The sequence below is a fragment of the Emys orbicularis genome, chromosome 7 (genome assembly GCF_028017835.1).
Source record: "Emys orbicularis isolate rEmyOrb1 chromosome 7, rEmyOrb1.hap1, whole genome shotgun sequence".
Lineage (NCBI taxonomy): Eukaryota > Metazoa > Chordata > Testudines > Emydidae > Emys > Emys orbicularis.
The window spans coordinates 51,267,990-51,286,323 of NC_088689.1; the positions used below are offsets into that span (position 1 = coordinate 51,267,990).

At 41.8% G+C, this 18,334-nt stretch overlaps 1 protein-coding gene across 2 annotated transcripts in view; it reads left to right on the forward strand.

Moving 5' to 3' along the window:
- The window catches only part of CCDC6 (coiled-coil domain containing 6), a 75,421-nt gene that overhangs the window by 53,826 nt on the left and 3,261 nt on the right, over positions 1-18,334 (forward strand). For both annotated transcript variants that reach the window (XM_065408756.1, XM_065408757.1), the window contains 4 exons: positions 1,941-2,101; positions 8,710-8,866; positions 10,579-10,679; positions 14,881-15,005. In XM_065408756.1, the coding sequence (XP_065264828.1) occupies positions 1,941-2,101; positions 8,710-8,866; positions 10,579-10,679; positions 14,881-15,005 (544 nt within the window). The remainder of the gene's footprint in view (positions 1-1,940; positions 2,102-8,709; positions 8,867-10,578; positions 10,680-14,880; positions 15,006-18,334) is intronic.

An 18,334-nucleotide genomic window follows, 5' to 3' on the forward strand; every position in this document is an offset into this window, starting at 1 on the left:
TCAAAAGTTACTTGTTTACGTGATACAATGTATCACATACTTGGCTGCTTAAATTTGCTAAAACCAAGTAGTACAAGAAACAAGGGAACTGGGAAACTAGGGAGAAACTTGCAAACTTGCTCACTTACTATTTGCTGGCAGGCTGGTTTTAACGCTATATTAAAAGGTGACCTGCAAAGAAAACAATTGGGCTTGTACCCTTTCTTTGCTGCTTTATCGTGTATAAAGAAGTCTTGAAAGTGTGGTTTTTTTTTTTTTTTTTTTTCTTTTCTGCTTGTTTATCCCATAAGAAAGTCAGGTCCTTTGTAGCCTGGAAGACTGACTTAAGGACTAGTGAAATTGTGACGTCATAAGAATGAAGAGAGAACTGAGCAATTTGGGAGAAGATATTTTTCATCATATTTTTTTAAACTTTGTTTTTGTCTTTTAACAGCTTTTTAATTTCAGTGATGAATCTTTAACCAAAGGCTATCTTAAAATAATGTTATACAATCTTTCCCTGCTGTAAGGGTGTTACAGCTCACATTAAATATCCTTGAAACCTCCCAGAGGTTCTTCAGCAAAACTAGGGACATTCAGGTTTGACATTCCTGATATTTTCATGATTTAAAAAAAAAATTCATAATACATCATAGAAAATCAAAAAAGGACGTAAGTTTATAAGCTCTTTGGGCCAGGGACTCTTCTATTATACAGCTGTACAGCATCCACCTCAGTGAGGCCTCTGATTCCTGATTGGGCCTCTGGTAAGTTCTGCAATACAAGTAATAATGAATAAGCCCAGGGTTTAAAAAATACCATTAAAAGTAGTTTACATTTGTCCGTATAGTTCTGTGTTGAACGGTAGCCCGCTTAATGGGAAATGAAGTGGTGCTCTAAAAAACCCTCTCTCTCATACCATCGTCAAAAGCTCTATGAAGAATGAGCCCCTACCTAGGCGCATGCTGTCTTGTACCTGTGTTCATCGTTCATCTTCAGCTGCACAGTTTCCTGTTTGACTTTGCCCAGTATGTGTCTAATAGAGAACAATTTCATATTTTCATGCTGACAGATTCCTCCCTCCCTTCACTTCAAGAACCTTTATGTAGCACATCATTCTATTGCAGAGCTCACTTTATACGAAAAGCAAATTGTGCCTGAAACCCTATTAATTAAGACAGATTCCGGGCATTTAAATTTAGGCTTCCTGTAATTTGAAACCCTAGCTATAGAAATATGATGTGAAATACTTTTCTGTGCAGAGATACTAAATAGAATATCTATTTTGGAAGCTGTGTCTAGTTTACTTTTATTCAACAACACAGTGAATGCATATATATATAGATCAGTAGTGCAGGAAAAATGTGTTAATGTGCACTTTATGAATGTTGCTCTGCTCTGATCTCTATCTTTGAGGAACGAGTTCTTTATCAAATAGCACAAATATAAATGTAATACAAGAGTTGGACTTGAATTTGCTGAGAAGTTACTTAAGAGAATTAGGAGGGGATTAATATAAATCCACAGTAGTTAAATGAATAATGGAACAAGGCTATAAATATAGCTTGTTTATGCTTGTTTCTGCCCCTGTAAATTCAGTTTCCCTTTTAACTCTATTTTGACAGTTATTTAAATGAAATACTTCTTGAAATTTGGGCATATAGTGGGTATAGTTGAGGCTTTCATGAAGTTATTTCACTGAGGTGTACAAAAACTATTCATTTTCAAAATAGTGTGCATTTACTATTAGAAACACTTTGACAGTATCAGCATCTGAACACTTAAATTTCGAAAGATCTAACACTTGGCGTTTGACAAAATAAACTTTACCTTCATTAATAAAACAAGCATACTATTAAAACATAATTGGAGCAATGTATACCTATTAAAATGTTACTGCTTCAAAGTATATGCATCTATCTTTCAGAAATACAATAACATCTAAATTATTTTTAATACAGAATTTTGCAGGAGAAGTTAGACCAACCAGTTTCTGCTCCACCATCACCCCGAGACATATCAATGGAAATAGATTCCCCAGAAAATATGATGCGACATATCAGATTTTTAAAGAATGAAGTAGAGAGGTTAAAGAAACAACTAAGAGCTGCACAGTTACAACGTAAGTAAACTCTCTTTCGCTATAAATGGAGTCTGTAGCTAACAATTTACCAAAGTGTACCTAAAGGAATTCCTACATATTTTTAGTTTAGTTGGTGCTGAAATGTATTAGCTGTTTAAACTGCACCAACCTTGAGCAGTGAAGATACTCTTCACTTACTGTTCTCATCCATTTAAAATTTAAAGGTAGATGACAAAACTTAATATTCAGATTGAAGTTTGAGTAGGCCATTGTGATTAAATTCTTTACTGTTGTGAAAAATGTTATTTGATCTTTTACCAGGAATAGTCAGTCCTGTACTTTGCATTTCATTTGAAAGATAGGAATTCCAGCAACACAGCTGCTCCAACACCATGCTGTGGCATAAGCTCTGAGTTGGGAAAGTGTTACCTGTACCTTTGTGTAAGATGTTGACTCTAGTAGCTAGAGTAAGGCACACAGTCTCCGTTGGTATATAATTTCTTTTGGTAATTGGATTGACGGTCATCTCCCTCCCATAAGAACATAAGAACATAAGAAAGGCCGTACTGGGTCAGACCAAAGGTCCATCTAGCCCAGTATCTGTCTACCGACAGTGGCCAATGCCAGGTGCCCCAGAGGGAGTGAACCTAACAGGCAATGATCAAGTGATCTCTCTCCTGCCATCCATCTCCATCCTCTGACGAACAGAGGCTAGGGACACCATTCTTTTACCCATCCTGGCTAATAGCCATTTATGGACTTAGCCACCATGAATTTATCCAGTCCCCTTTTAAACATTGTTATAGTCCTAGCCTTCACAACCTCCTCAGGTAAGGAGTTCCACAAGTTGACTGTGCGCTGCGTGAAGAAGAACTTCCTTTTATTTGTTTTAAACCTGCTGCCTATTAATTTCATTTGGTGACCCCTAGTTCTTGTATTATGGGAATAAGTAAATAACTTTTCCTTATCCACTTTCTCAACATCACTCATGATTTTATATACCTCTATCATGTCCCCCCTTAGTCTTCTCTTTTCCAAACTGAAGAGTCCTAGCCTCTTCAATCTTTCCTCATATGGGACCCTCTCTAAACCCTTAATCATTTTAGTTGCTCTTTTCTGAACCTGTTCTAGTGCTAGAATATCTTTTTTGAGGTGAGGAGACCACATCTGTACACAGTATTCGAGATGTGGGCGTACCATGTGTGCTAGTCTTGGCAGACTAACTGGAATATTGCTACCCAGTTTTTGGAGCAATAACATTTTGCAGAGATAATGGCCTTCTTTACAGACAGATGGGTGCTCTTGGACAGAGGCTTTGTGTACAGGTCAGCACATATACTAAAATTGAATGCCACATAAAGAAGATAAGGAGTGTTAGTCTTGCCAAACTCTCCAATATAGCCTTCACTTACCGAACTTCACAATGAAAACAAGGCCTTTAATACTGAGTACTTCATGTGCAAATGCTAGGGTGATTAATTAAACTTGAAGCACTCTTCATTATTTTCCTGTTTCTTTCCTTATTGTATCTTTGATTTACAGTAAAATTTTCAAAAACACTAAGGGCTGGTCCACACTAAGCCCCCAGTTCGAACTAAGATACGCAACTTCAGCTACGTGAATAACGTAGCTGAAGTCGAAGTATCTTAGTTCGAACTTAAAGGTACTTACCGCGGGTCCACACACGGCAGGCTGGCTCCCCCGTCGACTCCGCCTACTCCTCTCGCGGAGCAGGATTACCGGCATCGATGGCGAGCACTTCCGGGATCGATTTATCGCGTCTAGACAAGACGCGATAAATCGATCCCAGAAGATCGATTGCTTGCCGCCGAACCAGCGGGTAAGTATAGACGTACCCCTACGTTCTTCTTCTTCAAGTGATTGTTCATGTGCATTCCAATAGGTGTGTGCGTGCCGCGTGCATGATCGTCGGAAGGTTTTTTCCTTAGCAGTAGCCGTCGGGTCGGCTGTGGAGCCCCCTGGAGTGGCGCCTTCATGGCGGTGTATAAAGGTCACTGCCGATCCACCGCTTGCTCAGTTCCTTCTGACCGCCAGTGACGGTCGTTGGAGCAGCTCAGTCTCTTGCATTCGCAAGTGCCTACCTAGTGGTCCCCCCTTTCTTAGTTGTAAATAGTTTCATAGAGTTGTAGTAACAGTAATTTGTAGTTTCATAGTAAGCTAAGCTTATTTTGGGGGGGTCCTCCCCGCTAGCTTTCCCCAGATACCGGGGCATGCCTCAGTCGCAGGGGCTTGTCGTGCAAGAGGTGTGGGAAACCTATGCCCAGAGGCGATCCGCACGCTGCTTGTCTTAAGTGCCTGGGAGAAGGTCATCATACAGACAAGTGGTCAGTTTGCAGGAGCTTTAGACCCAGGATTGAGAGGGAGCGGGACTATCCTTTGAAGCTCCGGAAACGGCACCGGCAGCATCAATGCACAGCGCTCCAGGGTGGGACGCCCTGGTACCAAGAAAGAACTCCTCCAAGGAACATTGGCGCCACTCAGCTCGTAAAGCCAATTCTAGCAGGCGGCACCACTCACAGTCCCCGGTGCCGCATAAGAAGAAGGCAGAACAGGGGTCATTCCCCCGTCAAGAAGCCGCGTGGGGATTCCAGCGGGGTGCGTCCCACATCGGGACACCTATGGCCTGGCACCATTGACTCTGGCCCCGACCGGAGGTCCATCAAATCCAGGGCTGGTGGACTCCCCAATTCGGGAGGAATTGGAGGAAGAACGTGATCATCCCTCCATGCCAGATACCTTTGAGGCAGCACGGGACCTTATTACCATGACTGCACAGTCCCCGGCCCCGATCCAGATGTCGCCTTAAATTCCGGCATCGTCAGCAGCACCGACGGCGGCGGCGCAGCATGTGACACTGTCCCCAGCACCATTCATGGCACCGATGGCGACACCACCCGTCGTTCACCACTGAGGCAAGCCCATGATGTTACGGCGCCGTTCCCATCGCCCCGGTACCACTCCCCGGCACCGTCGGGCTCCGAGTACTCTTCCGAATAGGAGGCCGAGTCTTCTGTCTCCTGACGCAGCCGGTACTGCTCACGATCCCAACACCGGTCCTGGCACCACAGAATCTTGGACTCGTCGGCACTGATGGTATCCTGGCCAGCCTAGTGTCAGGGCCCGGTACAGTGGCCCTTTTGGACTTCTTGGGCCTATCATCAGGCTCAGGGACAGGGCTGCAGGGCCGCATCAGTGGCATCCTCACCCAGGCTCCCCCCTCAGTGACATTGATGTCACAGGGCTCTGGAGGACCCCCTACGGGACAAGGATCCTGGGACTTCACACCCGGGCGCAGCATCCGAGCCAGCACCACCAGTGCTACTGGAGCTATCTCCAGTCCTGGGGCAGACCCGACGCACTCGACCCAGCCTCTAAGGAGCTCGAGGGTCAGGAAGACCCGGTCTCACGGACCTCCTCCTCCTCGCCAGATGAGGCGATGGCGGGCACCACCACCACCCTCCTGGTGACGGACACCAGGGCGCACCAGAATCTTCTTAGGAGGGTGTCCCAAAACCTAAACCTCCAGGCGGAGGAAGTCACAGAGGACTCGGACCCGATGGTGGACATTCTTGCCCAGGAGGATCCATCTGAGGTGGCCTTGTCCCTGATGATAAGAACTATCCAGAACACCACTAAGGTATTCTGGCAGACCCCGGCCTCGATACCACCCATCGCTAAAGGGGTGGAGAGGATGTACTTTGTCCTGCAGAAGGGGTATGAATACCTATTCACCCACCTCCAGCCGGGGACTCTAGTGGTTGGTGCAGCAAATCATAAAGCGAGGCAGGGACAGCTGGGTCCCACTCCAAAGTCATGGGACGCCAAGAAGCTGGACCTTTTCAGCCAGAAGGTCTACTCGACTGGGAGGGCTCCAGCTTCGAGTTGCCAACCAGCAAGCAGTACTCAGCCACTGTGGTTTCAATTCCTGGAGCGCATTGGTAAAGTTTCAGGAGTTGCTTCCGGCTGACTCTCACTTCTAAAGGAGTGCAGGGTGGTGTGAAGAACCTCCCTCTAGCCTGCGTTAGACTCGGCGGCTCGGACTATGGCCACTGCCATTACAATGAGACGTAGCATGTGGCTGCAGGTGTTGGGGATACCGGCAGAACACCATTCAGGACCTGCCCTTTCACTGTGCGGGCTTGTTTGCCGAAAATACAGCCTCCCGCTTACACAGTCTTAAAAACTCGCGGGTGAATCTGAGATCTTTGAGGATCCACACTCCTGCACCCCAGAGAGAGCCATTCAAGCCTCAGCCCCCTTCCCGCTTCTACTCCGGGCCCCCAAGTTGGGACTCATCCAGGAGAGGGAGCAGGAATAATAGGAGGCGTCTGTTGCAGTCCTCCTCAGGCCACGGATGCTGGGAAGGGGGTGGGGGGGGTGCTGCCCGGGGGGGTGCTGCGGGTGCTCAGGGGGAGGGGGGCGTGGCCTGGGGGGGCACGCTGCCGCGGGTGCTCAGGGGGAGGGGGGCAGTCGCGGCCTGGGGTGAGCGGGGGTTGGTGGGGCTGGGGCAGGCTCCCTACTGGGCTCCTGGGAAGCCGCGACCCTAGCTCAGGGGCGGGCAAACTTGTTTTGGCCTGAGGGCCGCATCGGGTTTCCAATATTGTATGGAGGGCCGGTTAGCAGAGGCTGTGCCTCCCCAAACAGCCAGGCATGGCCCGGCCCCTGTCCCCTATCCAACCCCCCCCTGCTTCTCGCCCCCTGACAGCCTCCCCCCTCCCTTACCCCCCCCCCCGGACTCCTGCCCCATTCAACCCCCCTGTTCCCTGCCTTCTGACCGCCCCAACCCCTATCCACACCTCTGCCCCCTGACCACTCCCCCGAACCCCCCCGCTCTCTGCCCCCTTACCGCGCTGCCTGGAGCACTGGTGGCTGGCGGCGCTACAGCTGCACTGCCCAAAGCACCAGGGCAGGCCGCCACGCCGCCCGGCTGGAGCCAGCCATGCCACCGCGCAGCACAGAGCACCGGGTCAGGCCCCAGCTCTGCAGCTGTGCTGCCCCAGGAGCTTGCAGCCCTGCTGCCCAGAGCATTGTGCCGGCAGTGGAGCGAGCTGAGGCCGCGGGGAGGGGGAACAGCAGGGGAGGGGCTGGGTGCTAGCCCCCCGGAGCAGGAGCTCAGGGGCCAGGCAGGAGGCCGTACTTTGCCCACCTCTGTCCTAGGTCCATTTGCTGCCTCTGCTCCGCTCCAAGCCCCAGTTCTGCAGCTCCCATTGTTTGGGAATTGCGGCCAATGGGAGCTGCAGGGGCAGTGCCTGTGGGCGGAGGCAGCACGTGGATCTAGGAGCTGATGGAGGGTAGTTCCTATCGCCCTTCCGGGGAGACACCTCCCCCCGGTAATCCCTAGCCCTGAGGCCTGCACACCCAAACTCCTGCTGCTGGGGTGTGGGGAGGCACTAGACTGCACAAGCAGTGGCCGGTACTCCTGGCCCAGGAGCTGGCCAAGCTGCTCAGGAGCCTTAAACATAGGTAATGATTATGAATGCTGAAAAATCCAGATATTTTAAGAATCAAGATGTGCACCGTAAACATGATCATCTCTTAAAATTAGAGGGCAATGCAAAATATGATGTATCATACCCACAAAGTGGAAGGCTTCCTCATATGTTCCTTCTTACTAAAATAGAGCATCCAAAAATATGTTTATAGTCTATCTGGCACTTAGCTTTGATCATTCATTTTTATTCAATCATTTAAGATACTCAGTGATGCTAGCACACCTAACTAACATTAGCTGACTTAGTTTAAAAACATAAACTTAAATGCCCACTTACGTAAATGCAGCTATTTGAAGTAAAGACTAACTCACTTGGTGACTTTTAATATTGACAGACATCCTGCTGGTTAATCTCCAGGATAAAATCTCTTTAATTGAAGGCATGCTGGGAAATGTCATAAAACAGCAGTTTAATAAAAGTTGTTCAAATGTTTGTTTTCTCCAGAGTATGGCTGTGTACTGATCTTTCCCTTCCACCTGCTCTATAATGTTAAGGAAAATCCTCCTGGGGAGTAGTAATTTGCAGTGGTTTTTAGGGAAGTAAACCCTTTACACTTATTTCTGTCATTATATTTGATTGATCAGTGTACATTGTTTTTAAAAAATATGTATTCTACAAATTTTGAATATCCTCATTTTAAACTAAACATTAAAATGAATATAGTAAATCTTAAAAATTGATTAAATATTTGAAAAGAAAATAAGCTTTGCTCTAAAATTTTAGATCCTTCCATTTGTAGAATATAAGTCCATATGAAATATGAAATTTCAATTTTACAGTAGGGCAAATGTCTGTTTCTTCCTACAGGTCTGATTTTATTAATGACTTTTTTAAGCTTGCAGTATTTTTCAAATCTGTTCAGTTAAGAGGGAAAAAAAGAGGGGGAAAGGACCAAGCAAGCTTAATTTCATAGTTCACCAAGTAGTGATTGGTTAGTAACTAATTTTGATCACTACCATCTTTAAAACAGGCTTTGAACTAGTGATTTAGAGATGAAAGACTATTGAATTAACAATTCCCTGAGCTATCCTCTCTTTCAGCATTTGAAATGTTTGGGTAAAGAAAGTAAAATTCAAAATACTTGCATATACATTAAACTGAATTGCTTAAGAGCTATCAAATTTGGAATTTCAGATTCAGAGAAGATGGCGCAATATTTAGAGGAGGAACGTCATATGAGAGAAGAGAATTTAAGGCTCCAAAGAAAACTGCAGAGGGAGATGGAGCGAAGGGAAGCTCTATGCAGACAACTGTCAGAAAGTGAATCCAGCTTAGAAATGGATGACGAAAGGTTTGTGTTCTCAAACATTAAGATCTGTGTTCTCTGTATAAATAAATACTAAAATAACACCCAACCTCTTATATTGATATTTCTACATATCAACTCTGAAAGTGAGCTCATATACAATAATGCAAAGAATTTCAAAAGAATATATTGTAAGCATATCCTTTGTAGGAGTGTGATTTAATTCTTGCAGTGCTGGTTTAGGTTTACCGTGAGCAAGAGAATAGTTATACTTGAAGATTGGAAGTGGCTTTTACAACCAGCATATGCATATAGATTTAAATAATATATATGTATACTTGAGAGACACATGGTAACTTTGTTCTGGACATAAATTCACAAAAGCAAGTTGAACAGCCTACAGCACCCTTAACCTATGCAAATTGTAATTTGTAAGATGTATAATGTTGCAAGTTCTAGTGTTTTGCCAATCCTAAAAGGACCATATATGCAACATTAGATACCAAAAGTGGGATTAGCCACCCTGAGAACTCTTAATTGAGATGTTCTTGCTGTACTGGGTGTGGTATCAGAATTACAAGATCCTGGGTTTTTTTCCTATTTAAAAAAAAAAAAAAAAAAAAAAGTTGCATCACTTGCATGGACATTACAGATGGTTCAGTTTTGTGTCTTAAATAGAAATAGTTGATATCTTACTACAGTCTTGCATAATAATGTCATGGCAGAACTTTAAAGCTTGCCCTAAAATGTCTTTCCTTCAAAGGCTAATACTTTGGTTTCTTACTGGGCTCAACCATATGCCAGTATTGGTATAGTTTTATTGCACATTATACTAGCTGTATGAGGGCATCTGAAATAGGGTCATTATAAATTGGAATTCTACTAATCCTCAAAGAAGTTCTTTTTAGGGAGTTTGTATATTCTGGTATTAAAAATAACTAACCTGAATGACTTTCACATAACTTACAATAAAACAAAACATTAGATATTTTGTTTCAAAGACTAGGTTAGAAGATTAAAGGCAATATTTGCATTTTTTTTTTTCCAGACGGATTCAGCAAGCAACATCTAGCAGTAGCACGAAGTGTATCACCATTGTGATTCAATGAGCTTTTTCTAAAAGATAACCTAAATTAAACATATGCTCTAGTAATGTCTGTAATTGTTTGCATCTACTTTTCCATTATCCCTGTTTTATGGGTTAATATCTCAGTTTAAATAGAAATATGGCATGCGGGTTCATCTTAGATGTGATTTTTTTTATATGGAAAAGATTAAATACTGTAGCACTTCTAGTTGGTCAAAATCCAAATTTATATTAGCAGTTCTTTGTCCAATGTTTGGCCAAAAAGCATATCATATTTCAAAATTAAACTTTTGTTTAATTAAGCGCTCACTAATTTTAGTACTAATAGTATCAAAAATCTGAAAAGGGTACATGCAAAAATGTTGACTAAATTTACATTCTCCTGTAAAACACTTTATTGCACCATTGATGATACTGCATAGACAAGACAAGGTAGCTGACTAAGATGAGGCCATTTTCAGTTGCAAATTAAGCCCATATTTGAACTCAAGTCTTCAGAAGTGAAAAGTGAATGTTAACCCAGGCAGCACCAAACTATTCAAAAGTGGCTGGTTCTATGCTAACCTGATCTGTATATTTTAGAATGTGAGATTAATGCTGCGGAAAATCATTTAAAACATATCAGGGTTTGAAAATGTTAATCTAATTGTTCTTTACCTTCTTCTGTTAGATATTTTAATGAGATGTCTGCACAAGGATTAAGACCTCGCACTGTGTCCAGTCCAATCCCGTATACCCCTTCACCAAGTTCTAGCAGACCTATATCACCTGGTAAATATATAACCATATATAAACCAGTTTCTGGTAAACTTTTGTATGCATCACATAAAAATGTGCCATAGTATTATATTTGCTTAAATTGCCTATTAAAGCTTACCTGGAAAAAAGTAAATCAAATGAAAGAGTAATTTTGCCTTAAAACTTTTTCAAGTACTTGAATATTTTTACCTATTTTGATTAGAGAAAATTTTGATATAATGCAGCATGTTTTTAAGAATGTCCAGACTACATCATAATTGTCCATTAAAGGTCAATTATTAAGTGGTTAGCATCTGAAGTTGTATTTTTCTAAAAGTGTGAGTACACAAATTCTCTTATGCAATGTGATTTTGGGCTTGTTTCCTGATTCTTAATGGTCCAGATTTCTTGCATCTCAGTGGTTTCAAACACATTACCAGGAAAATTGCAGGTGTTTCACTTCTTAGTGTATAATTTGATATATATTATGATTTTGAAAATCAATTACAGGAGCATAATTATGCTGGAACAACCAGCTTCACACGCTCATACAAGTGCACACATTCATGATAATCTAATGTCTTTCATTGTGGAATGTAGTTACAATCTTCTGTAGTGGCAGAGTTTTGGGGGTGGGAGCAAAGAACTTTCTTATGTGTAACACTCTGCATCAGACATGTTTCTTGCACGTGACACGGTCACATGTTGTTCCTACCCAGGGACTGTTGATGGGTGAGGACGCTGGTGCTACTGCCACCAGGGAATGCTAGTGGCCAGGCTACTCATACCAAAACTTCCCTTATTCTGACCTGTCCCTTTTGGTGCTGTTCTGAAGACCTGTCATAGCCTGGCAGCAAAACCCCTTTGCTCCTATAGCTCAGATCCACTTCTCTACCATAGTCATATTGGCTATAGCAGCACTTGCTGCAACTGACAGACTTGTCATAGACTCTCTCACCAGCAGTAGGTCTCTGACTATTCTCTCACCTAAGCTGGGTCCTTAGAGTGATGGTGCAGATTTGCTTTCCTGGTGTATCATTCCCACATCAGAACTGTGACACTACTGATAACTCTATTAACTGCTCCTATCAAAGGGACCTTGAGTCCCTACCCTCTACCAGGAAGTGTCCCAGCAGCAGGGAATGTTGCAAAACAATGGTAAAGTTAACTATAAAACAAAACTAAAATCCTTTAACTGGTGTTTAGTTCCAGTGGAGCTACCTGGTTTAGTAAAGTATGTTTTATGTAGAAATACTCCAGACTATCATTTTGATAATTCACTTGTCCTAGTGTCCTTCCCGTCTTGTAAATTAAACCAATATTTCAAAATACTCTAATATTCTAAAGCTTCAAACATGAAAAATATATGCAGCATATTTTTTAATGGACTAACGAGGTGGGGAATCTGACATCAACTCAGGGTGTGTGAAATACCTTAAAATATAATGGGAGATGAAGCAAACAGTTGAGAGAACTTCATGTCACAGGCACTGTAATAAGACACAAAACCAAGTGTATCCAACTCCAAAGATATCTGGTCATATAAAACATCTGTATGTCTAGGAGTGTTTCCTTTAGAAAACGATGTAATTGAATTTGCGGAAAAGTAGTTTGAAACTATCTAATGCCATAAATTCATGGATTTGCACCTTAGTCCATCACACTTAATGAGTGAGTATGCTGGTAATATGGCCAGAATGGTGTACAGAAGCTTTGAAATCCCCAGCTCCAGCTGAGAGAGAATTTCTCTGGTGCAGGACCTGAGGAAGTAGCCACAGACTGACTTCTGAGGATCTCTTTGCAAGCTGAGGTGTGTCAGGGCTGTGGGACGCCGCACTGCAATTTTAATTTGGTCCCCAAAGCAGTCCAAAATCAAGAGGACACAGAGGTGATTTAAAGCCAACTTTGCCCCTCGTCCTTCTGACTTCTGTACTTCACCTCTTGGACATACAGCCTGAAATGTCACCCAGGGAGACTGGTTTTAGAATGGAGCTGAACTGTGCTAGTACTCAACAAGAATACTTTAAAAAAAAAAAAGTTAGGTGCAAATGATTTATTCTGTCAAATCAGTAAATGGAATATTAAGCAGGAAATATAAACAGTTTAATCAACTGTTACTTGTAAATCACTTCAACGGAATTACTCCTGATTAGATTAGTTTAAGTTATTGGAGTTGCCACTGATGTGCAACTGGTGAGAGATCAGAATCACTCTTAGTTAAGACAGCCAAGGTAATTATAATGCTGGTTTCCCTGTGCAGCTCTACTGATTACCTGAAGCTTGATTTTTTTTTTTTCTTCAAATTTTCTTATCAAACACTAGTACAAAAGTAAAGATAGTCAGCTAAGGATAAACCCAGATACTGGTCTGTAATACTCAGTAGTGCTGGATTCTGTTGATAGCGGCAAAGATATGTGGAGCCTGTTAAATTCAGACAGACTTAATTGTTTCAGTTTGAGTGGATTCTTCATGCTGTTATACAAATGTAATGGACAGTTGGAAGTTTTTGTCAGATGCCCGTTGGGGGAAAAAAAAAAAGTGGTTGGCTTCTAATACCAAACAGAGGAGAACAGTTGTTGCATATCCAACAGATATATCTGTCTGGAAGCAATAGGGCGAGTTAAAGATTTCAGGAGATCTATGTTTTGAGAAGTGCGGTTTTCATAAGGTTTAAGGTCTGAACTTCAGAAGCACTGAGCAACTGCAGTTCCCATTAATTCAATTAGTGTAGGTGCAAAGCCCTTTTGAAAATCAGACACCTAATATTTAGCTAGAAGTAAAATTTCTTTAAAGCCATTTTCTTGGGGTTTATTTAAACTCAGAAAACAAGACCTTTGGGAAAACTGACATCTAGCGTATGCCTGGCAAGTCATATTTAAAAGTACATTAGCAGTTAGTCAACCATAAGATAATCACTTTAACATGACTTACCCGATCTGTACTAGGTGAAAAGTCATGTTTTAAATCATGTTACTTAATACAGTAACTTCTCACTTAACATTGTAGTTATGTTCCTGAAAAATGCGATTTTATGCAAAACGATGTTAGGCAAATCCAATTGCCCCATAAGAATGAATGTAAATAGGGGGGGTTAGGTTCCAGGGAAATTTTTTTTGCCAGACAAAAGACCTTATATACATATACAGTATAAGTTTTTTAAACAATTTTAAACAGAGTTTAATATTGTATACAGCAATGAATGGTGGTGAAGCTTGGTTGAGGTGGTGGAGTCAGAGGGTGGAATATTTCCCAGGGGAATGCCTTGCTGCTAAATGATGAACTAGCACTCGGCTGAGCCCTCAAGGGTTAATATGCGGTTGTTAATGTAGCCTCACACTCTACAAGGCAGCATGGACTGAGGCAGGAGGGAGGAATCACAATAGATGCAGGGCAATAGCTGCAAACACTTCCCTGCAAAAACTGAACATGATGTTGATCCAACGCTATCCAGCTGGAGCACACCACTCCCTCCTCCTGACCGCACATACATAGCTTCACAGGTGCATGCATGAGTGAGAGAGAGACACGTGCATTGCCGCTTTAAGTACGCTGACCCCACTTCAAGTACGTTGCCTTTTTAAGCAGATCCGCCAATTCTGACCGGAAGCAACAGCTTCCAGCAAGCTCCCTCCTTTCTGTCCCTGAGCCCTGTCCCCCTCCTCTGCTTTGTGGAGAGGGAGTACAGAACGGGAGGGGGGGCAGGAGCAGGGGGACATCCTGATATGAGCACCCCTCTCCCCCCTTCCCCTAGCAAGCAGGAGGCTCCCAGGAGCAGCTTCAAAGCAGAGCGCAGGGCAGGAGCAGCACGGCAGTGGGGGGAGGGACATCTGAACTGCTGCTGGATATCTGCGGAGCCATGTACCCTAACAGGAAATTTAGGGGAGCTGATGGGGGGGGGGAGGGGGGTTGTTACCAAGCCCCCCCACCCTCCCCAACGAGCTTGTTCCCTAATAGATCAGCAACGTAACAACGTTAACCGAGGAGTTACTGGATGTTTTCAAACACAGGATATTTTCCTAATCTAGACAAACCCTTAGGAAAAATATTAAAAGTAATGACATTCTTTTTTTCAAAGCAGTGGATATTTTTTCTGGGTTCCTAACTTAACTGTACAATTATCAGTTTCTTAACCTTGTCTTTGTTTTAAAATAAACTTTGTACTTACTATTACTTGCAGTACTCAATATTATTTGCAGTAGGAATGTTAATGTCCCTTTGGCTTTAATAATTGTAGGTCTATCATATGCAAGTCACACAGTTGGTTTTACACCACCAACTTCACTGACTAGAGCTGGAATGTCTTATTACAACTCCCCAGGCCTTCATGTGCAACATATGGGACCGTCCCATGGAATTACAGTGAGTATTAAAAACTAGTAAATTTTCCTTTGAATTAAAATGTTAGTTATTTGTCTTTAACCCATTTTTAAAAATGCAAATGTTTGATTTTGTTTCCTTGCTCTAAGATGTCTGTTGCCTTCCACAGTCCTGATTACCTCTCTACCTTGAGAAATTGATTCTTAGTGGAAAATCTTTTCTTTCTGAAAGAGAGTGGAACATGTTGTCCCCTTAAAGACAGTAATAGGTATCACCCTATGGATCTGCAGGCAAGGTGTGAGACGTGATGTTCTAACCTACCCAGTGTTGCAGGAAGTAAATACATTACTTTCATTTTTCTCCTAGTCTCCACCACATCTGACGGATGAGTCATCTGAGGTTGCTCCAAGCTCAGGTTTTCTTCAAGATAATGCTACCACCGTGTCACTGTAACAGGCAGCTAATTATTATTTACTTTTTTGTTTGTTTTCCAGTGAGAATAGCAATATATTAAACATTTGTTAGGACACTACTCAACATCTTAAAACTGGAATCATTTTTTATTTCTATTGAATTTAATGTACTTAACTTAATCAAGTTTTGTCTAGGACTGTCGATTAATCGCAGTTAACTCATGCAATTAACTAAAAAAAATTAATCGCAATTTATCGCAGTTTTAATGCATTGTTAAATAATAGAATACCAATTGAAATTTATTAAATATTTTGAATGTTTTCTACCTTTTCATATATATTGTATTCTGTGTTGTAATTGAAATCAAAGTGTATATTATTTTTGCTTACAAATATTTGCACTGTAAAAATGATAAAATAAATGGTATTTTTCAATTCACCTCATACAAGTACTATAGTGCAATCTCTTTGTCATGAAAGTGCAACTTACAAATGTGCGTGGGGGGGGGTGGTTTTTTGTTTTTGTTTTTGTTTTGTTTTTTTTGGTACATGACTGCACTCAGAAACAAAACATTGTAAAACTTCAGAGCCTACAAATCCACTCAGTCCTATTTCTTGTTCAGCCAATCGCTAAGACAAACAAGTTTGTTTACATTTACAGGAAATAACGTGCCCTCTTCTTATTTACAATGTCACCAGAAAGTGAGAACAGGCATTTGCATGGCACTTTTGTATTTACAAAGGCATTGCAACGTCTTTACGTGCCAGATATGCTAAACATATGCCCCTTCATGCTTCGGCCACCATTCCAGAGGACATGCTTCCATGCTGATGACGCTCATTAAAAAAATAAGCGTTAATTAAATTTATGACTGAACGCCTTGGGGGACAATTGTATGTCCCCTGCTCCGTTTTTACCCACATTCTGCCTTATATTTCCTGTTATAAGTCTCGGATGATGACCCAGCACATGTTGTTCATTTTAAGAATATTTTCACTGCAGATTTCACAAAACGCAAAGAAGGTACCAATGTGAGATTTCGAAAGATAGCTACAGCACTTGACCCAAGGTTTAAGAATCTGAAGTGCCTTCCAAAATCTGAGCGGGACGACGTATGGAGCTTGCTTTCAGAAGTCTTAAAAAAGCAACACTCTGATGTGGAAACTACAGAACCCGAACCACCAAAAAAGAAAGTCAACCTTCTGCTGGTGACATCTGATAATGAAAATGAACATGCGTCGGTTCGCACTGCTTTGGATTGTTATCGAGCAGAACCCACCATCAGCATGGATGCAGGTATTCTGGAATGGTGGTTGAAGCGTGAAGGGACATATGAATATTTAGCGCATCTGGCATGTAAATACCTTGCAGTGCCGGCTACAAAAGTGACATGTGAATGCCTGTTCTCACGTTCAGGTGACATTGTAAACAAGAAGCGGGTAGCATTATCTTCTGCAAATGTAAACAAACTTTTGTCTGAGTGAATGGCTGAACAAGAAGTAGGACTGAGTGGACTTGCAGGCTCTAAAATTTTACATTGTTTTATTTTTGAATGCAGTTATTTTTTTGTACATAATTCTACATTTATAAATTCAACTTTCATGATAAAGAGATTGCACTACAGTACTCATGTTAGTTGAGTTGAAAAATACTATTTCTTTTGTTTTTTACAGTGCAAATACTTGTAATCAAAAATATTTAGGGATTACTGTACACTTTGTATTCTGTGTTGTAATTGAAATCAGTATATTTGAAAATGTAGAAAACATCCAAAAATATTTAAATAAATGGTATTCTATTGTTTAACAGTGCGGTAAATCACAATTACTTTTTTAATCACGTAATTAATCACAATTAATTATTTTAGTAGTTTAACAGCCCTAGTTTTTTCCAAATACTCATTGAGTTTATAAAGCAAACAAAGCTGAAACTTTAGACCTTTGGCAAGATACTTTGTGGCTGATGCATCAAACAGGAAGCGCTATTCAATATATTCTGAATAAGTACAACAGTATGCAAACAATCTCCTGCAAAGTGTTTCTTTATGCCAGTGTCCTCTGATACCAAACCTTGTTTCAGTAGATTTTTATAGAAAGGCACAAATATAGCAGTAGATTTGTCAAACCTTTAATAAAAAAAACTTTTCATGACAGAAATGTAGCTGGAGTATGATTACAGTAGAATATGCTAAAATGTGGACTTTCGTAGGTTAACTGTTAATATTAATTCCACAATCGTTAAGGCCTACAACCATACCACACGGAGCTCTGATCTCATAGGGGGAGGCAGCATGGTCCAGTGGATAGGGTACTAGAGTAGGCGTCAACTTGGGTTCTGTTCCTAGCACTGCAGCTGCCTCTGAGCTAGTTGCATAACCTCTTTAGGTCTCTGAAAAAATGGGGACTAATAATGTCTGCCCACTTTGAGAGAGACTGATTTTTAAAAAGGTATTAAAATTTTATTACTATTATCTTTATACCATAAGCTAATCAGGATCAAGCTGTGTCAGTACTTGGAGGGAAGACTTCCAAGACAAAAAGCTGGATGCTGCAGGAAATGGTGTTGATTAATAGGCACATAGCTCTCTGCCTTCAGCATGTACTGAACCAAGGCTCCACCATGGTATTAGAGGTTCACTCATGCTAGAGGTGCTTTCAAAGCAGAAGCCCAGATCAATTAGTTATCAGAAATCCTATGGCCTTTTTCACATAGTGTCAGTCTAATTTGTTGTATACATTTAAACTGCAAAGTAGGTGTCCTTGGTGTCCTGGCCAAATTCTAATTTGGAGAATTTTATGCCTACCTAAAAGGCACTTCAGTTGGAAAAGCAACCTCCTTAATAAACAATCAAGTTGTTAAGCTGTATATCTGTTGTAGAATTGTTTCCAGGTTTCTTTCCCAAAGGGTGGCTGTCTTTTCTTGCTTGGTTATGTCAGGGGGAGGGGTGTTTTGGAGTT